This window comes from Heterodontus francisci, chromosome 4 (assembly GCF_036365525.1).
Source record: "Heterodontus francisci isolate sHetFra1 chromosome 4, sHetFra1.hap1, whole genome shotgun sequence".
In the NCBI taxonomy this organism is placed as follows: Eukaryota; Metazoa; Chordata; class Chondrichthyes; order Heterodontiformes; family Heterodontidae; genus Heterodontus; species Heterodontus francisci.
Genome location: NC_090374.1, coordinates 157012642 through 157034791, shown reverse-complemented (window position 1 = coordinate 157034791; position 22150 = coordinate 157012642). Strand labels below are relative to the sequence as shown.

General features: G+C 43.7%; 1 protein-coding gene across 5 annotated transcripts in view; it reads left to right on the top strand.

Annotated features, from left to right (window-relative positions):
* Positions 1-22150, top strand: part of LOC137369347 (tetratricopeptide repeat protein 39B) — a 188593-nt gene that overhangs the window by 101277 nt on the left and 65166 nt on the right. For all 5 annotated transcript variants that reach the window (XR_010974933.1, XM_068030427.1, XM_068030430.1 and 2 more), the window contains exon 4: positions 128-259. Coding sequence is in view for 4 of the 5 variants with exons in the window: in XM_068030427.1 (XP_067886528.1) it covers positions 128-259 (132 nt within the window). In the remaining variant the exon portion in view is untranslated. The remainder of the gene's footprint in view (positions 1-127; positions 260-22150) is intronic.

The following is a 22150-nucleotide window of genomic DNA, read 5'->3' as shown; positions in this document are numbered from 1 at the left end:
TATTGGGGCAAAACCTACCCAATATGTACCCTCTCTTTCACATTGAGCAGTGCTCAGTTTTTATTCTCCCCCCGCCCCCCACCCCCTCCCCTGCCCACAGATATGTAACTAGCTGTTTTTAATGCAGGTCCAAAGACAGCATGTACCATGCCCTAGGTTACAGCACTATGCATGCGATGCAGGCAGCCATGACCTTTGAGCAACAGGATATCCTTGCAGCCATTGGAACAATGAAGGATGCTTTGCAAACCTGCCAGAGGTGAGTTTCACAATGTTATAATGTATTGGACCAAATGCTTTGTGATTTGTTTTGGCAAACAACCACTAATGCCACGGAAGTCCTCCTCAGTTTGATTCGGCACTACCACAGTTTATTACAATTGTTAGTATATTTTTGTAATTCATTTTTCTGATGGGATTTTTGCTGCCTTCATATTTACACCATAGCACCAGGAAGAATAGTCACACACGATTTAGGAGATGGAAGGGGTAATTTCTCCATTTATTCTTCCCCATAGAAAACCAGTAATGTTATGTATTTCCATCATAACCAATTTGACCAGTGTAAGGTCTGTTTTTGGATATTTCTGGTGTTTCTTTTGAAAGTTGAAATGCTCCATGCTGTTTATTTTGATGGCTTCAGGCTCTTTCAGTGTTTAAAAGGTTAGCATGTCAGTTAATCTTGTATAAGCACTAAACTGATGTCATTAGCTCCAATTTCCGGCCAAGTCCTATTGGAGTATGGATTAAGTAAGTTTAAAAAAAAAGTTAAATTGTGTAAATTGGCATCAAAATGTAATAAGTCAGTTAACGTAGCCAAATAGGCTGCAGGATGCAGTGTGGCACGATGTTCGCTTGCTGAGTAGCTTAACTTAGTGGTCAGTCATTTTTGAGAAGTTACAATGGCATCTTGTATTTCCTGATTTTGCTCGCCCACTAGTTCCCATCTGTTCTTTTATGGGAAATTAGAGTACCAGATGTTCCTTAATGTTATAGAATAATTTTTTTCTTTGTTAAAAGTGTGTCAGAGTATTGGCCTTTCATCTAAATATATGGACTCTATAATATCCTGGGTAACCAAAAAGCATATGAATAGAGATTAAGCTAAAGAGTTAGGATAGTGTACATTGTCATTAGTCTATGAAAAATCAAACAAACCAATACAAAAACACCAATATTACAACCCATTGTTGAAAGGAAAACCTGCTGGCATTAAAAGGCACCTTTGAATTCCAAATAAGGTTGTTATTCTGCTCCCTTTCCCTCAAATCACATCAAAGGGCTAAATTCAGATTCAGCACAACTTTCAAAGAGACAGTAAGGGGAAAAATGGTAGCTTTTGTCTGCAAAATAGTTTGACGAATGTTCAATGCAAATTTGATCCCTAAATACTGTTCGGCTAAACAATTGATTAAGTTCATCGTCAATAGTTTCTCGTTTTAAGCAAAATGGCCGCCGCTCTTTAATGCTCTGTTCGTTGACAGGAACAAAAGATTTGTTCCCCATAATATTGATATCTATGAGTTCCAAATGTTTTAAAAAATTTAACCAACTGTAGTTTTGGGTAAATAAATTAGATTGGAATGATACAGCACAGAAGGAGGCCATTTGGTCCATCGTGTCTCTTCCAGTGCTTTGAAAGAGCTATAACATTAGTTCCACTCCCCTGGTATTTTCCCACAGTCTTACAATTTCTTCCTCTTCAGGTATTTATTCAATTTCATTTTGAACGTTGCTGTTGAATCTGCTTCCACCACCCTGTCAGGCAGTGCGTTACACGTCTGGTTCCTTTGCCAATTGCCTTAAATCTGTGTCCTTAAATTACTGACCCTTCTGCCACTGAAAACAGTTTCTCCTTATTTACTTATCAACACCCTTCATGTTTGTGAACACTAGTATATTCCCCCCTTAACTCTTGCTGCTGTAAGGAGAACAATTCTGTATGCTGAAGTCCCTGATCCTTGATACCATTCTAGTAAATCTTCTCTGCAGCCTTTCCAAGGCCTTGACATCGGTCGGAATCCTCTGGGACTAATAATAATATTGGGCATCGCTGGTGTCTGAGTTCAGGCCTCCAGTGCAATTTTATAGGAGGCGGCCAGTTAATAGGCTGCCTCCGGGGGTGCCATCCAATTGGGGCGGCAGGTGGGTTCCAGAGTCGGGCAGTGCATTCAGCGTGACCCGTAGTTATGGCCACCATCTGCCTTCGCAGGATTGGTGTTGCTGAGGGACCATCAGCAGTGCAATAGAGGCACCTTCAGTAGGAGGGGAGTGCCAGCCATTGCATCAGGTACAGCAATAGCAGAGGCATCAGTCTCTCTCAGCAATAGCAGGCCTTCTGCTTGAGGATTCATGAGCTTCAATTGTTACGCAGCTCGGACCGCCCGCTGTGAAGCTGCCTCCTGTTCATTGCCAGGCTCCAGACACAGCGGGTGGCCTGTGTGATGCTGGGAAACTTGCTTCCTTCTATGAAATTGGCAGTTAATTGAGACCTTAACTGTCTTAATTGCTTGCCCACCTCTGGTGGATGGGCAGCCGATCCCAATCCGCCTGCTCCTAGGAAATTCGCCTGGAGGTGGGAACAAGTTGGGGCGTCAACCTGACATTCCTTGATGAATTTTCCACACTTCCAAAGTTGCTTTCATGGCCATCGTTTCTAAAGTGTGATGCCCAGAATTAGCCACATTACTTCAGCTGGAGTCCATCAAGTGTTTAGTAAATGTTTAGGATTGCTTCCTTGCTTTTGGACTCCATGCCCAATCCTACATTGTGCGAAGGGTCACTGACCCAAAACGTTAACTCTGCTTCTCTTTCCACAGATGCTGCCAGACCTGCTGAGTGGTTCCAGCATTTCTTGTTTTTATATCCTACATTGTGCTGTTTTGACACGTGAAAAATAATGACCAGTCTATTCTCTGACTTGATTATAGATTCTCTGGTGTAAGAGCACAGGACAAATGATATAGTTGCATGTTTGCAAAAGGTAACGAAGCCACAGAAGGATATTGTCTTGCTAGTTGGGATGGGAGGTTTATATCAAATATAGAAGAGACATAGGGCTGAATTTTATTCTGCCGCTCCTGGGAGTAGTGGTGGGGAGAAATATGGTGGCCCTCGCACAGGCTGTGCGCCACCATGTCGCTGCGATCTAGTGCGCAGTGGCTCACTTCCATCCACAGTGTGGTCTGCACCCAACACCCCCCGCCCCCCCAAATCATGGGGCCGGCTCTGCGATGCTGGCAACAGCATCAGCTGCCCCTGCACAGGCGCTGGTGCTATTTTTAAAGGGCTGCCAGGCCTGCGTTGACAGATCAAAGTTGACCCCGTTTCCCCCCTGCCAACTGCAACAGAAAATATAGTTTGACCCACACCACCCCCCCGCAACTACACCAGAAAAGTCCAGATTACCCCTGTTTCATCCCAACTGCACTAAGTACAGAGTTGACCTCTTTCACCCTCTCCACAACTGACCTAAGTGCAGAGTTCAACTCTCCTCGCTCCCCCCCCAGTTCACTAAAAATGCTGAGTTCCCCCCTTCCCCACCTCTGTGGTGACAGCTTTCCCCGGACAGGAAAGTGAAGGCGCAGGAGTGCTGCATGTCGCTCAGAAAATCAAGAACTGCCAGTAAGATTGCTCCGGCTTCTATATAAATGTATTTAAATAGGTGATTCGACTAATGAAATCCGGGTCCTGCCGCGGAGCTTCCCTGCCGCTGGGAAGATCAGGCCCGGAATTCCTGGTGTCGGGCTCCGTGGCGGGCCTCTGCTGCTACGATCTTCCGGTCTTCCCCGCCATGGAGCCCGACGTCGGGAGCTCGACAAAATTCGGCTCATAGTTTCCTCCCAAAAATAATTGACAGAAAAGAAATGTGGAGAAGAGCTTCCTGTTATTTTGTTGGAGATTTTGATATAATGGTGTTCATTTCTGGGAGAAGGAATTTGTTAGTCCATGGGGAAGATGAATGGGTGGGGAAAAGTGAGTTAGAGAGCACGAGCAATAAAATGTCAAATAAAAACAGGAAATGCTGGAAATACTCAGCAGGTTTAGTTTAGTTTAGAGATACAGCACTGAAACAGGTCCTTCGGCCCACCGAGTCTGTGCCGACCATCAACCACCCATTTATACTAATCCTACACTAATCCCATATTCCTACCACATCCCCACCTGTCCCTATATTTCCCTACCACCTACCTATACTAGGGGCAATTTATAATGGCCAATTTACCTACCAACCTGCAAGTCTTTGGCATGTGGGAGGAAACCGGAGCACCCGGAGGAAACCCACGCAGACACAGGGAGAACTTGCAAACTCCGCACAGGCAGTACCCAGAATTGAACCCGGGTCGCTGGAGCTGTGAGGCTGCGGTGCTAACCACTGTGCCACTGTGTCTGGCAGCATCTATGGAGAGAGAAGCAGAGTTAACGTTTCGGGTAAGTGACCCTTCTTCGGAACCCTGTCGGAATAAAATGTCAATCTTGGATGAAGAATAATCTGCTGTTGCAATGCTTTTGAAAAGATAAGGCAAAGGGAGAAGGCAAGGAGATACTGGTATAGGCATGATGGGACAAATGGCTTTTTTCTGTGCTGTGAGGTTTTATGTCTTATTAAGTATGGCATCTATTTTCAATGGCAGTGATTCCTGTGATGAGTGAACAGATAAACCCCAAGGAGATTAATAACACTTAAAATTGATTGCAGAACCCAGCCCATGCTGCCAACACTTCATTGACCTCCCAAGTGGCTTGCAGGAGGCTCTCTTAGGGTCATAAGTGCTTTGTATTTGACTCTTCCACTTCTACAGGAAGAAAAGTAATGCCTAATAGATTCTTGCTTGATTTTAAATGCAGTGTGCCTACGCGTCCGGTAGCAGGATTGCCTGGCAGTTCTGTGATTGAGCTGCACCAGGCTTCCAAATTGCCGCTCATTAGCAATGATCATATTTTTATTTAAATTTCAAAGTTTGACCTATTTCAGTCTTATCACTAGAAGTTCTGTTTAGTGTAATAGATGTATGAACTGAGAAAAACATCCAGCAGTGCAAATAACCCATTCCAAATTCAGTTGTGTTTAGAGACAGCATATTGAGCTAAATAAGATGTAGGCCATGAAGTCTTGGTATTTGTAGCTTTCTCAATGGGGGTTGGTAGCATGTGGACCATTTGAGTAGCACATGGAACTATAATCGTACAACGTTAAGGCTCAAGAACATTTTAGTTTTGTTCCTATAGCATTTTATTATCGGTATGCTTTATTAGCCTAATGGCAGCATTGCTTTTTTATCTGTTTTGTTCTTAAAATTTGCACAGCTTCATATGTTTAATGACAATCATGCTGATCAAAAATTTCACTTGTGTTAATCGTACCCAAATAACATTATCATCTTGAGATTCCCATATTTTGGGGCTGTTATCAAGGTTACTTGCAGTGTTCAGTGCAGATTGCTGCAATCTTAAGAAAATAGTGAAATTATGGTGTTTAAAACAAGGTGAGCATGTTCCTACCTGTCTTTTGATTGCCAGTCTCTGGCATATGTTCAGCAGCATTTTGCCTGTGCCTTTATTTTCTGTCTCTCCATCTCATCTTTGCCTCCATGTTGCTGGACCAAATAATGAAAAGCATTTTTACTTTTATTTTTGCTTCACTACTGCACAAGATCAAGGTAAGAATGTGTGAAAATATTTTATTTCTTGACTAATTCCATAGCTCTTCACCCTGAGTCCTCTATTGTGAAAAATCATGTAGACTGGCTGATGGGCTTCACCTACCTCCATCTTGTGTTCAAGCCCCTGTTCAACTTTTCAAAACAATTTTTTGAGCATTAATTTGCCTCTTCACAAACACTTCCCACTGATACCTGATTTCCCACTCTGGCCTTGACCTTCCAGACAGGCAAGGCCTGTCAACTCTCTCACCTTGGCCATAGTTTCTAGCATTCCACTTTCAAAATAATGGGGGGTGGGGGGGTTCGAGTAGGTGGGGGTTAAAGTCTGAGAAATCTGTTTCCTAACCCAGATCCATCTCCAACCTGCTCATTTCTGGCTTTAACTGAGGCTGAAGGTTGGCGGGCGAACAAACCTGCTCCTACAAGGCGGATTGGAACTTGAAGTATGATAATGAGGCTATCATTCCCCAAGTGTCGGAAATTCCGGCAGTTTCATCAAAGTGAGGACTTGTGGATTAAGGAGATAAGTACCTTTTACACCTATCACTTAGATCCTGAGGAGCCTTCGCGATCAGGCAACTGCCCCACCCCCCAATGATGTTCCCCCACCCCTCCTGATCTCTGACCTCCCAGTCCCCATTTCCACCACCACACTATTAGGCCCCTGATTCCCTCCCCCACCATGAGGCCTCTAACTTCTCTCCTACCCCAGACCCTGACCTCACCCCCCCACCCAACCAGTCCCTGGCGCAGACTTGCCTGCTGCTGCGGCCTTCATCGATTGGCTCCCTGCCCGACTGGAGGCCCAACCTAGCCTGTCAATCAGGCTTGCATCCGGCCAGGAATTGATCAGTGACGGCACAGACTTACTGTGGAGTTAAAACTCCACAGGATGTTGGGGGCATCTCGAATTGCGGTTCCACATGATTTTCTGCCCAGCTCACTCTGTGTGAGTCAGGTAAGTAAAAATTACCCCCCAATATCTGGACTGCTTTTTTAGTAAAATGTTAGTTGTTTAATTTTTATTTTAGTTAAAAACAACCCACAGGCTGTTTGATGATGGAGAGAGGGGATAGAAAAGAATGTTCAGGGGAATGAAGGCGGATGGCATGTAATGGTGTTAGGAGGAAAAGCTGAAGGAAAGAGTGTGGTATATTTGGGTATTGCTCTCTACTTTTAACTGCACGATTGTCGCATTGTATAATTGACTAAGAATGCTCCAAGCTTATTTTCTAATGCTATTATTGGGTATTTAAAAATAATCCTGCTCTTGAAGAAAATGTACCGTGTCATTCCTTGAGAGTTTGGTGCTATTTTAGTAAAACTGTTGCTTTACAATAAATATTTCTGTCCAAACTTACCTCTTACTCTTGTTGAAGTAAGCTGGTACTGTGCAGTATTAGCTATCTCAACATATTCTGTGGAAACAATAGCTTAGGATTCTAAATCTATATGAAAATTTAGGAGAGATAGGTAACTTTAATGGCTGGTAATGATCCTGTTCACATTTTACCAGTCTTAATGGCCTTTGGTGCACTAAATTTTGCTAGGTTGGTGTTCAATTGGTTGACTTATCCTAAAGACAACATGGATCTCCACTGGGACTCAAAGTGGGGCTGAAATGGAAAGTCCAAATTAATTGAGATCCTGTCATATTCTTGACTGCCCATATGATTGAAGCTCAATGCTAGACAATCCATATACAGTCCCCACTGCAAATAGTGGGTGCGTATGTGCAAACTTGGTTTGCCCGCTATATGCGGTGGATGGTAAAACCAACTGATTAAAGTTTCCATCTGCTGTTCACACTGCTAACAACTATGGGAGGCTGTTGGAAAGTGGAGAATTCAGGCAGCTTTGATCACCTTTTAAATCACCTAAGTACTGTATTGAACTGCATGAAAAGCCGGTATGTTTTAAGCGGTGCCTTTATAATTGAAGCCTATGGTCACAACAGGTGATTAGTCCCACTTGCCCGATATAGGTAGCTATCTGTAATGGGAGTGGATGGTGTTAGTGGTGTTGGGGGTGGACTGTAATATGGATGCTGTTGCTGGCTTCTTTGCAACAGTTGTAGATCACCTGAAAGGCTTGTGGATACTTGCAGCGAAGGTGCAAGATGATGGTGCAAAATATTGCAAAGTTTCCAACAGACGTTCCTTCAGCCAGCTTCTGTCGCACTTGTACAGTTGTACTGATTACATCCCCTTGATGGGTACCAAGATGTATTTATCCTCTGAAGGAGCAAAGTTCATGAGGTCCTTCAGTGGTCTGATTACTCTCAGCAGTACACCCCAGGCTAAACAGAAAGATGCACCTGAAGATAACAGTGACAGTCGTTTCTTTAATAGTAAAATTTGTACTGATCGATATATCATTGCCAATCCTTCATGCACCATACAAGAATGTTGCTGGAGGTGCTGGAGTCTGCTCAATTGTCAATGTAAATTATGATCATAATTGCTTAAAGTTTGACCAGATTGCGAGTCAATTATACAGTATTTACAGGTAGTTCTTATGGTGTACATAATGCATTGTAACTTCATGACCCTCATCCAAAAATAGCTGATTACAACCAGGTGAGAAAGGGGTCTAGGGCTCCCCTCTCAGCCTTTTCCTGGTTTGGCTGTAACAGGGTTTAACTTTTAAAACACAGTGTTTTTGGCTTCCCCTCAGTGAGTCCTTGCTCACTGCTCTCTAGTTGTGATTGCAAAGAAATCAACCAGATGGGTTTTCTCAGATTTAAACAAGAATGGTGTAAGTTTAGTAACCTTAAAACTCTAATTCAGTTAAAACTACTAAAAAATACATGATGTAACCACGCTAGCATGCATACGCGATAAACACACAAGCAAACAGATCCAGAGGAGGAGAAAGGATTAAAAGAGGGGGAAGGTTTTAAGTAGTAGATGAAAATTCAGTTACTGGTTTTGAGTTGGATGTAAAGTCCTTGAAGTTAAATCTTGCAGTTGTCATAGAGTTATACAGCACAGAAACAGGCCCTTCGTCCCATCATGTCTGTGCTGGCCATCAAGCACCTATTCTAATCCCATTTTCCAGTACTTGGCCCGTAGCCTTGTATGCTATGACGTTTCAAGTGGTCATCTAAATACTTCTTAAATGTTGTGAGGGTTCCTGCCTCTACCACCCCTTCAGGCAGTGCATTCCAGTTTCCAACCACCCTCTGGGTGAAATTTTTCTTTCCTCAAATCCTTCTAAACCTGCTTCCCCTTACCTTAAATCTGTACCCCCTGGTTATTGACCCTTCCGCTAAGGTAAAAAGCTTCTTCCTATCTAACCTGTCAATGCCCCTTATAATTTTGTATACCTCAATCATGTCCCCCCTCAGCCTTCTCTGCTCTAAGGAAAATGACCCTAGCCTTTTCAGTCTCTCTTCATAGCTGAAATGCTCCAGCCCAGACAACATCCTGGTGAATCTCCTCTGCACTCTGTCCAGTGCAATCACATCCTTCCTATAGTGTGGTGCCCAGAATATGTTTTTGCAGTGAAACAAAGTGGTAAGTATTCAACGTCACTGTGCTTTCTACATTCTACTTTACTACAGTGAATTTGAATACTGCTGCACCTAGAAGTCTGTATAGCCACCTTCACCACCCCCCAACCCCAGCAAATCCTCATCGCTTTCAAAATTTACACTTTTTCCAATTATGTTCTACTGTAGTACCAAAAAGGTCATGCAGTCATTTCCTTCACTGCTAGTCAGGTATAGGAAAGGAAACCTGCTCCCCAACTCAGTCTGGTCTACACGTGACTTCAGTCAAATCTTAATGGCCTCTCATGTGCCCAGCAAGCAGTTGGAAAACTATTGCTACTCTCAAGAGAGCCCACCAGCACTTTCTCAGTTCATCTCTTTTTTTTAATTTCCAAAATATACTTTATTTGTAAAAAACTGTAAAAAAAAAATTACAAAACAGTTCAAAAACAGCATCAAGTTAACAATACAAAGAGTGCAAAGGAGATCAGTTTCCTTCATACAGGAGTGAGTTGCCTCACAACTCTTCCATTTCATTTTACCTGCCATGTACCTTTTGCAGCAAACAAATATTTTCTGGATACAGCCCGAGGGGTTTTCCATGGATCCAGCCCCTCAATTCAGCTTGGTGGGGGGACCTTACACAGTGGTCTTTCCCCATTGAGCCTTTGCCGTGGCTGCCCCAAGCTTTAGTGCGTCCCTCAGCACGTAGTCCTGGACCTTGGAATGTGCTAGTCTGCAACATTCGGTGGTGGACAACTCTTTGCGCTGGAAGACCAGCAAGTTTTGGGCAGACCAAAGGGCGTCTTTCACTGAATTGATAGTCCTCCAGCAGCAGTTGATGTTTATCTCGGTGTGTGTCCCTGGGAACAGCCTGTAGAGTACAGACTCCTGTTACAGAACTGCTTGGGATGAACCTCGACAGAAACCACTGCATCTCTTTCCATACCTGCTTTGCAAAGACACATTCCAGAAGGAGGTGGGCAACCGTCTCTTCTCAGTCCATCTCAGGGACGGGCAACACAATGCTATCAGCTTCACCCAGATCACAAGAACAAATATAAAACATAAAGCAGTACATTAAGACACATTAAAACCAAAGTGACCCACCCAATAATATATATCCTGATGGTAAATATCCATTATTTTCCCTTCTCCCCATAGTTTTACAGACCTTTGATGTTAATGACATTAAACTTGGATAACTAGAGTAGGCCTCAGGATAAACAAAGTCCTGACTGAGATGACACATTTCACAATCAATCACAATTAAGCTCCTCCAACAGCTCCGCAAGTTTACACAGAAAGAAGCTGAGCCATTCACAATAGAAGATGCCAGGTTTGGTCCCGGTGTTTATATTAACCGATGTAGTGGGGGCAATGATGAAGCTGCTTCTTTCTTTGTCATAACCAATTCCTTTGCTTTAATCTTAAACTAAGTAGCTGACAGATCCTTTGTGTTTGTAACTCAAAGCCTCCTCTTCCCTGACACCAAGTCCACTGCATCATCACCTCCTCCTTCAGCTTTCTCATTGCTCTGTTCTTACCTCATATCACCAAACATCCCCTGCCCACTGTTCTCATCAAGGTCAACTACTCAAGGTCAACTTCCTTTATTCTCAACCCCTCCCAGCCAGACTTCTGATCATTCAACTGCTCCCTGTCCACCATCAATGGTTTCTTTTTAGCACATTTGATTGCTTCAAAACTGCCATCTCCTGCTTTTTCAAAAAAAAATCCCTCGACTCCTCTGTGCTCTCCAGTTACCATCCACCTATAATTTTTTTTCCCTCTCTATAGACTTCAAAAATGTTGTTAGGAGAGATGAACACTGAGCCCCTATGATTAAACCCCTTTCTCCCTTCCCCCTTCAGCTGTCTTGGCCCCATCACCCCTATTGAAAGTTTCTCCCTAAGACCCCATCTTGCAAACTCCCTATTTACAAAAACCTTTTAAAAATCGACCACTTCTCCCATAACTTTGTCATAGCTGTTTGAGGGTATACTTTATGTAAAGGATGTGAAAGGCACTATTTAAATGCAAGTTCTCCCTTGGGTGAACTACAGCTATGCCCTCTCTGAGCCCTGGCAATCCGACCCCCAAAACCCAGTCAACTCATTCCTAAATTTCTCAGGTTTGATTTTGTGGCTCTGAGGTTTAGAAACCAGAATCAGTTAGAACCGGCTTGATATCTACACATACAATTTAATGCCTAGATTCTAAAACTTTATATGTGGCTAATATGACTAGTAAGCAGCCAAGCGATCCAAGACAATAAAAAAAGGATTAGACACACTGCCTTAAAAGCACCAGCAACTCTTTCCCTAACCCAATTATTTTGTCCTTTATACAGTTTTTTTTGTCCAAAACACAATTAACAGCAACTTACAGATGTACACAAAATCTTTTACACCAGTACTCAAATACATATACACAAGACAAGCCCATAAAAAAAAATTCCAAACAATACACCACTAATGTTAACAAGTGAACATTCTGAACAGATGTTAACGGGAGTTTTTTCCCCCCTTAACATATAATAGTCTACACCTGGATGTTATGCAAACATCAAGACAAAAAGACACCCAATGCCAACACACTTATTCAACAATCCCACCAATAAAGTCATCAGGACTGGGTTACTGAAAGAGCCAAATCATTTCCAATCCATGACAAATTAAAAAGCCCCACCCAGATAAGTCCAGCTCATTGCTGTTTGCAGAATGTGATGTGAGAGATAGTTAGCCAAACAAGCTAAGGGCATTTTACACATTACTCAAGACTACTCTACAACCACCCATTCAGTCACAAAGCACCTGTTCATACAGATAATGTTATGGGCACCCCACTCTTTCAACAACACGCACACACTTGTTAACTGAAGAGACGCCCAACAACCAGCTGGCCTTCTGACAACAGTCCCAACCTATACAGAAATCTTCAGAGACATTTCACCATAGATGTTTGATGAACTTTTGAAAGTCCAAAGCTTACAATTTGATAGATTTGCAAGGTGGCTGGGCAACCACCTTGACTCATTGGATATTATAGGTAGATTTTACTATACAAATCATTTATACCCAACAAGATCTAAACATATATTAAAGTGATGAAAATTCAATTTCGAAATAGGTTGACAGTCCTTAAAACCTACCTCTTTGACCAAGTTTTTAGTCATCTGACCCAATATCTCCTTTTGTGTCTCGGTGTCATACCTTGTTTTATAATGTTGCTGTGAAGCACCTTGGGATATTTTATTATGTTAAAGGTGCAATATATGATGCTGTAGTTGTTGTTATTGTTGATTTTTTTTGCTCACATACAATGCTACTCCCTATAGCACTTATCCAAAAGCAGACTAGTTCAACAGGGACACAGATAATAATGACTTGCATTTATATAACACTTCTAACATAGAAAAAAAATGCACCAAGGTGCTTCAGAGACATAAGGAAAAAATGGAAGCTTAGCCAAAGGAGGAAATATTAGGAGAGGTCACCAAAAGCTTGACAAAGTGGGTCTTCAGGAGAATCTTAAATTAGGAGGAACGGAGCATTCAAGGGAGGTGTGGATTGCAAGGCTACATGAGGTTACTGAGATAAGGAGGGATGAGGCCATGAAGGGATTTAAACATAAGGTTAAGAATTTAAAATGAGGCACTGTGGAACAGAGTCAGTGAGGACAGGAGAGATGGGTGAGCAGGTGCAGGATAAGATATGGGCAGCAGAGTTTTGGATGAGTTTAAATTAAGAGAGTATAGGATGGGAGGCCAGCTAGGAGAGCACTGGAATAGTCAAATCTGGAGGTGATGAAGGCATGGATGAAAGTTCCAGCAGCAGATGGGCTAAGGCAGGTGTGAAGGTGGGCAATGATATGGAAGTGGAAGTAGACAGCGATCTTCATGATGGAGAAGACATAGGGTCGGAAACTCAGCTGAGAGTCAAATAGGATGCCAGGGCTCCATATTGTGTGATTCAGCCTCAGGCGGTGGTCAGGTAGGGGTTTGGAATTGATGGCAAGGTTACAGAATTGGTGGCTGGGGGCCAAAGGTATTGTAATCGTAAATATGGAAACTAGACTGGGGGCCACCTTTGCTCTCCAGGATAATCCTGGAGTAGTAGGTTTTAGCAGAAAAGAGTGACGTGATCCAGCCAGATCTAAATCAGGTGTGCATCAGATATGCTCAAGTCCGCAACTCTTGGTCTTGTGGAAGCAAAGATGGGGGCTATACCAGGGGGGTGACCAGGACGGGAAGAGAGCAGAGGACAAAGGCATCAAATACGTAAGTGGAGGGAGTAGTTGAGCACATCACAAACTGCAGAAGTACTACGGCAAATGAAATGCCAAAGGCTGAGACATTTCAGAGGTTGAAGTGCAGATGTAAAATGATTTAGGGTTCCAGGGACAGACACAGAAGGAAGGTCTTTCTTTCCTCTGTTTGGCACATATTTTTAGCACTTCATCTCGTTCCAGCACAGCAGGATCTAAATCCTTTTCACAGTGCTGTGTGCACAAGTGTACGCACTGGAGTGTGAAAAGAGACCGTGGAAAGTGGGGGTGGGGGGGGGCGGTGGGGGCGAGAAAGAGAGTTTTCAGAAGCATAGTAATCTGTTCAACTAACTCCATCAGGATGCTAATTAGAAACAGAAACATAGCCAATGAAACACACAAAAAGCTGACATCTCTCAGAAAATACATGAGTATATTGAAGTGTATATAAAACCAGATCTGTGCCCACAACCTACTTTAACTCTGGCTAATCAAAGATGCATCATATGCAGAGACTTATACTGCAAAACATCAGCCAGGATTCCGAGCATCAACGGTTTCCCTTACTACTGGTTCACTAATCTGCTGTCCTTATCTGGTCTGGCCTACATGTGACTCCAGACCCACAGTAATGTGGTTGACTCTTAAATGCCCTCTGAAATGGCCTACTCAGTTCAAGGGCAATTAGGGATAGGCAATAAATACTGGCCTGCTAGCGGCGCCCACGTACCATGCAATAATTTAAAAAAAGATGCTGACAGCAGCATTTTGCAGATTTTTCAGATTTTATTTCAGATATCCAATATCTGCAGTTTTCCCCTTTAATGTAGTAAAAGGTGCCTCACAAAAGGAGGAAATTAATGCTAGGCAATAGTGGAAGAACTAGTGAAGGTGGCCAAAAGAAACTGATTGTGAGTAGGCTCTTTGAACATGGGCAAAGAGACAATAAGAAAGGGTTTAAAAGGATAGAAGTCCAGCATATACAGGCAAAGTGGCTGAAGGCTGTGCCACCACTGTTGTGGCAAGGTTTTCAGCAGCAGAGACAAGCAACTTTATGAAGGTGAAAAGATAATATGGGTAATACAAAGGTGTGTAGAGTTCGAAGTTCAGCTTAGGGGTGGGTGGACACAAGTTAAGCAAGGTCATGCTCAGCACTATGAGCAGCCAGGGAACGTGATGGAATTGGGGGCTAGAGCACAGAGTTTTGTCAGGAGATGAACAAAAACAACTTTTATCTGGTTTATGTTTAGTTGCTGGAAGTTCTGTCTGGTCTACCACTTGATGCTGAACAACCAATCAGATAGCACCGTAGTGTTTATGGGAAGTTAGAAAACTTCCTCTGCACCTCACTGAGACAGATTTTAAACGTGCTACAGTTCACTCCAAGCATTGTATAAAACAGACACACAACGGGATTCTAGAATGCCCATCTTATTTCACTCTTGCTGAGAGTTATCAGACTTCTTACCCCTCCAAGCTCCAGGGATAGCCATGAGCAATAGCTTGCATTTAAATAGTGCCTTGTCAAGGTAAAAATATCCAAATGTACTTCACCTCGTTGGGGCCTAGTGCACACTTTCAAACTTGTTTCGCTGGTCTTCTGTCTTGAGGCTTAAGTTACTTCTGTGGGTCCCTGGAACTTTGCGTGAGAGAAAGAGAGAGGTTCTTTCTTCTTGAAGTTCAATTGCAGTCTCTTCCAAAACTGTTCTGTGTCAGGCAGAACTGAAAAAACCCCAGGTTGGCCAGCAGGTTAGTCATGTGACTATCTCCTTGTTTGGAGCAGCCTCGCCTGCGAGATTTGTGGATTCCTCCAAGCTTACCAGACACACTCGGTGGGGGGAGGTGGAATGCTGGCTCAATGACTCTCAATGTCTTTTGATCATCACTATTGACAAAACCCATCTGGCTAATTGGATCAGGGAGTATTCCTATTGTCTCTTCATACAACTGTCTTTTAGAATGCAAATGTGCATCCATGTTTACAGCCACTGTTCTGTGGTCTTTTTAAACAAGTTATTTCAATGTCCAGTAATAGTTCAAAAAAAAGTTCCATTTGACAAAATTAATATGCCTCATTTTGACAGGTGTGGTTTCTGTCACAAGCTCTTGTTTTCACTTGTTTTGTCAGTTAGTTTGGTCGCATTTGCGCTGCATTCAGTTCGTCTTTGAGTTAGTGACGTTCTGGCCCTTATTGTCGATCTGATGTATTTGATTTGACTCTCTGACAGCAGGTGTTATGAATTTTTAACCTATGATTGCTTCCCAGTTTCATTTGAGTCAAACTGTTGGCCAATCACTTTGCCTACAACCAGACTAGTCAAAACTAGAACATTGATTCCGCTGCCCTAAGTTGCGGGTCTCGTACAGACCTATCTAGGTACTTTTGAGAGTTACTCATTTTCAAGGAAAAGCATTGACTGAGCAGACCAAGAACTAGGAGGAGAAGTAGACCATATGGCCCATTGAGCCTGCTCTGTCATTCAATATGATTACGGCTGATCTTAGGCTTCAACTGCACTTGCCCGCCTGCTCGCCATAGCCTTTGATTCTGAGAGACCAAAAAACTGTCCATCCTAGCCTTAAATGTATTCAACGATGGAGTATCCACAACGATGGAGTATCTGGGATAGACAATTTCAAAGATTCACAACCCTTTGAGTGAAGTAATTGCTCCTTTTCTCAGTCCTAAATGATCGGCCCCTTATCCTGAGACTGTGCCCCCGTGTTTTAGATTCCCCGACCAGTGGAAACAATCTCTGTGTCTATCCTATCCAGCCCCTTCAGAATCTTGTATATTTCAATGAGATCGCCACTCATTCTTCTAAACTCCAGAGAATATAGGCCCAATTTACTCAGCCTCTCAACTTTGGACAATCCTCTCATCCCAGGAACCAATTTAGTGAACCTTCGCTGTACCGCCTCCAATGCAAGTATATCGTTTTGTTACAGTCAAGTGAGGAGGGGTTGAAGGGCTTCCCTCTTTTCCCTCTCATTCATTGACCACAGCAGGTTTAATTCTTTCTTAAAGTGGATGTACTGGCCAATTCAGTAGGTGTTTGGTTCTGGTTATGATCATAGCAAGTAAATAATCAATCAGATAGGGTTTCTTGGGTTAACAAAGAAAAAGGTAACTTTATTGTACCTAAACTGACCTAATAAAATAATAAACAATGTGGCAACTTTCACTCACACACTGGAGGTTAACACACACATAGGTTACAGAGTGGGGAAAGGTAGATTGGTTGAGTCAGAGTCCATAAAGGTATACAGTCTGTGAAGTTTGGTGATTCTGCTGGCTTCTAGCTAAATTCAGTGGTCCTGAGGCTTTTAATTTGAAGAGGTAGATGACTGGGTTGGTGAGTCTCTTGGAGATAGCGATGTGGATGATTTCCTCCAACGGGGTTTTGGATTGTCGCTGGAGTATGTAAAGGTGGTCAGTCAACAAGCAGGATTTGAAAGCTTTCAAGCTGGAATAGAGAGAGAGAGGGACCCTCACATAGGGTCTGCTCATGCCAGAGTCCAGTTGCTTCTCATTTTCTGCAAAGTAAAACACCAGCTTAAAAACCATAGATGGGGAGGGACTTGTCACATGACAGTCACTCATTGATACAAACATAGAGCAGTTAGCACAGACATTTCGTCTCCCTCCTCACAGTCCTTTGCAATGTAGGATACAATGTAGCAAACCAGGTGATCATCTTAAGCTGCCAGCAAAATCATCCTATTAGCTGGTCTTTTTAAAAAAAAATCTCCAGGCAGTGGATTAAAGAAAATTATCATTCAACAAAGCACATTGGCATATCACTTTCTAAAATGTGGAGACCAAAGCTACACACAGTAGTCTCGATGTGGTTTCACCAAAACCCTGTACAACTGTAGCAAGACTTCTTTATTCCTGTACTCCAATCTCCTTGCAATAAAGGCCAATAAAGGCCATTTGTTGTCTTAATTGCTTGCCGTATCTGCATGCGAACTTTCTGCGCTCCTTGTTCAAGCACACCCAAGTCTCTTTGAACATCAACAATTACACGCTTCACACCTTTTTAAAAAAAAAATTCTGCTTTTCTACTCTTGCGAACAAAGTGAATAACTTCACACTTCTCTACATTATACTCCATCTGCCATCTAGTTGCCCACTCACTTAACCTGTCTCTATCTCTCTGCAGCGTCTTTGTGACCTCCCCACAGCTTACCTTGCCTCCTACCTATGTATTTGGCCTAACCCTCAGCCTCAAGAAAACGAACGTCATGGGACAGGACGTGAGAAATGCTCCGTCTATCAATATCGGCGACCAAGCTCTGGAAGTGGTTCAAGAGTTTGCCTACCTAGGCTCAACTATCACCAGTAACCTGTCTCTCGATGCAGAAATCAACAAGCGCATGGGAAAGGCTTCCACTGCAATGTCCAGACTGGCCAAGAGAGTGTGGGAAAATGGCGCACTGACATGGAACACAAAAGTCCAAGTGTATCAAGCCTGTGTCCTCAGTACCTTGCTCTACAGCAGTGAGGCCTGGACAATGTATGTCAGCCAAGAGCGACGTCTCAATTCACTCCATCTTCGCTGCCTCTGAAGAATCCTTGGCATCGGGTGGCAGGACCGTATCTCCAACACAGAAGTCCTCGAGGCAGCCAACATCCCCAGCATATACACCCTACTGAGCCAGAGGCACTGGAGATGGCTTGGCCATGTGAGCCGCATGGAAATTGGAAGGATCCCCAAGGACACATTGTACAGCGAGCTCGTCACTGGTATCAGACCCACAGGCCGTCCATGTCTCCGCTTTAAAGACCTCTGCAAACGCGACATGATGTTCTGTGACATTGATCACAAGTCGTGGGAGTCAGTTGCCAGTGGTTGCTAGAGCTGGCGGGCAGCCATAAAGGTGGGACTAAAGTGTGGCGAGTCAAAGAGACTTAGCAGTTGGCAGGAAAAAAGACAGAAGCGCAAGGGGAGTGCCAACTGTGTAACAGCCCCGACAACCAATTTTATCTGCAGCACCTGTGGAAGAGTCTGTCACTCTAGAATTGGCCTTTATAGCCACTCCAGGCGCTGAATCACAAACCACTGACCACCTCTAGGCACTTACCCATTGTCTCTCGAGACAAGGAGGCCAAAGAAGAAGATTAATTAAACCAGTTCTAAGTCAGGATGGTGTGTGACTTGGAGGGGAACTTGCAGGTGGTGATCCCATGCATTTGCTGCTCTGGTCCTTCTAGTTGGTAGAGGTCACGGGTTTGGAAGGTGCTGTCTAAGGAGCCTTGGTGCATTGCTGCAGTGCATCTTGTAGATGGTACACACTGCTGCCACTGTGCGTCGGTGGTGGCAGGAGTGAATGTTTGTAGATGGCTTGCCAATCAAGCGGGCTGCTTTGTCCTGGATGGTGTCGAGCTTCCTGAGTGTTGTTGGAGCTGCACCCATCCAGGCAAGTGGAGAGTATTCCATCACACTCCTGACTTGTGCCTTGTAGATGGTGGACAGGCTTTGGGGAGTCAGGAGGTCAGTTACTAGTCCTAGCCTCTGACCTGCTATTGTAGCCACAGCATTTATGTGGCTGGTCCAGTTCAGTTTCTGGTCAATGGTAGCCCCTAGGATGTTGATAGTGGAGGATTCAGCGATGGTAATGCCATTGAATGTCAAGGGGAGATGGTTCGATTCTCTCTTGTTGGAGATGGTCATTGCCTGGCACCTGTGTGGCGCAAATGTTACGTGCCACTTATCAGCCTAAGCCTGGATATTGTCCAAGTCTCGCTACATTTCTACACGGACTGCTTCAGTATCTGAGGAGTCACGAATCCTGCTGAACATTGTGCAATCATCAGCGAACATCCTCACTTTTGACCTTATGATTGAAGGAAGGTCATTGATGAAGCAGCTGAAGATGGTTGGGCCTCGGACACTACCCTGAGGAACTCCTGAAGTGATATATTGGAGCTCAGATGATTGATCTGCAACAACCACAACCATCTTCCTTTGCGCTAGGTATGACTCCAGCCAGCGGAGGGTTTCCCCCCTGATTCCCATTGATTCCAGTTTTGCTAGGGCTCCTTGATGCCATACTCGGTCAAATGCTGCCTTGATGTCAAGGGCAGTCACTCTCACCTCACCTCTTGAGTTCAGCTCTTTTGTCCATGTTTGAACCAAGGCTGTAATGAGGTCAAGAGCTGAGTGGCCCTGGCGGAACCCAAACTGAGTGTCACTGAGCAGGTTATTGCTGAACAAGTGCGGCTTGATGGCACTGTTGATGACACCTTCCATCACTTTACTGATGATTGAGAGTGGGCTGATGGGGCGGTTATTGGCCGGGTTGGACTTGTCCTGCTTTTTGTGTACAGGACATACCTGGGCAATTTTCCACATTGCAGGGTAGATGCCAGTGTTGTACTTATACTGGAACAGCTTGGCTAGGGGCACGGCAAGTTCTGGAGCACAGGTCTTCAGTACTATTGCCAGAATATTGTCAGGGCCCATAGCCTTTGCAGTATCCAATGCTTTCAGTCGTTTCTTGATCTCACGCGGAGTGAATCGAATTGGCTGAAGTCTGGCATCTGTGATGCTGGGGACTTCAGGAGGAGGCCGAGATGGATCATCAACTCGGCAATTCTGGCTGGAGATTGTTGCAAATGCTTGAGCCTTATCTTTCACACTGATGTGCTGGGCTCCCCCATCATTGAGGATGGGGATATTTGTGGAGCCACCTCCTCCAGATAGTTGTTTAATTGTCCAGCACCATTCACGGCTGGATGTGGCAGGATTGCAGAGCTTAGATCTGATCCGTTGATTATGGGATCGCTTAGCTCTGTCTATCGCATGCTGCTTACGCAGTTTGGTACGCAGATAGTCCTGTGTTGTATCTTCACCAGGTTGACACCTCATTTTCAGATATTCCTGGTGCTGCTCCTGGCATGTGCTCCTGCACTCTTCATTGAACCAGAGTTGGTCTCCTGGCTGGATGGTAATGGCAGAGTGGGGGATATGCTGGGCCATGAGGTTACTGATTGTGGTTGAGTACAATTCTGCTGCTGCTGATGGCCCACAGCGCCTCATGGATGCCCAGTTTTGCATTGCTAGATATACTTGCATAGGAGGCAGTGCTCATCGAATCTTAGAAAGTTTATGGCACAGAAAGAGGCCACTTAGCCCATTGTGTCTGCTCTCGTTGAAAAACAAGCCACCCAGTCTAATCCCACCTTCTAGCGTTTGGTCTATAGCCCTGCAGGTTACGGCACTTGAGATGCATATCCAGACACCTTTTAAATGAGTTGAAAGTTTCTGCCTTTACTAACCTTTCTGGCAGAGATTTCCAGACCCTCACAACCCTTTGGGTGAAAAAATATTTCCTCATCTCCTCTCTAATCTTTCCATCAATCACTTTAAATCTAAGCATCCTCGTCACTGATCTCTCTGTTAAGGTAAATAGGCCCTTCACCTCCACTCTATCCAGGCCCCTCACTATTTTGTACATTTCAATCAGATCTCCCCTCAGCCTTCTCTGTTTCTAGGAGAACAACCCCAGCCTATCCAGTCTTTCCTCATAGCTGCATTTTTCCAGTCCTGGCACGTTTGCAGGTTTGGTCTCCTTATCTAAGAAAGGATATACTTGCCTTGAAGGTGGTAAGCAAAGGTTCACTGGATTGGTTCCTGGGATGAGAGTGTTGTCCAATGATGAGAGGCTGAGTAAATTGTTCCTATACCCTCGAGAGTTTAGAGGAATAAGAGGTGATCTAATTGAAACATACAAGATTCTAAAGGGGCTTTACAGGGTAGACACTGAGAGGTTGTTTCCCCTGACTGAGGAATCTAGAACACAGGGGCACAGTCTCATGATAAGGGGTTGATCATTTAGCACTGAAATGAGGAGATATTTCTTCACTCAAAGGTGAATCTTTGGAATTGCCTACCCCAGAACGTTGTGGGTGCTCCATCATTGAGTATATTTATGATGGAGATCGATAGAGATTTGGTCTCTCGGGGAATCAAGGGATATGGAGAGCAGGTAGGGAAATGGATTTGAGGTAGATGATTAGCCATAATTGTTTTGAATGGCAGAGCAGGCTCGAAGGGCTGAATTGTTTACTTCTGCTCCTATTTCTTATGTTGTTAGAAAATTCAGTTTTCTATGAAGCCATTTCTAAATTCTTAGTTATCTCCACTGTCCACAGTCCTCCTTGATTGAAACATTGATTTTATAGTGGCATTGAGAACAGACTGTTTGCCTACCTTTTTGGTAAGAGATGTCAAAACAAGTCAGTTAAAAAAACAAAGAGAAAACGCACACTCAAAACAGAAATGCTCTTAAGTGTTCTTTATTTTCTCTCCAATATTAGTTAAAATATTGAGCATTCAAAATGCCCAATGAAACAAACTTGAAGATTATTATAAAATTCATGTGTATATGTTAATCGTTACCAGGGAAGCTTAGTGGTTGGACTAAATTGCAAATGGTCTGCCCTATTACATACCATTGTTGTATGCCACCTTTTAAAAATCAAAGCGACCTTAAAGAAAGTGTATATATATGCTGTTACGATCAAGTGAGAAAGGGGTCTAGGGGTTCCCTTTCAGCCTTCACCTGGTGTTACCATAACAGGGTTTAATTTTAAACTCTTTTTAGCTCCCCAGTAGTGACTCCTTCACTACTTTCCAATTATAAGGCAAATAAACCAGCCAAACAGGTTTTCTTAGGTTTAAAGAAGAAAGATTGACGTTTATTAAACTTAAACTCA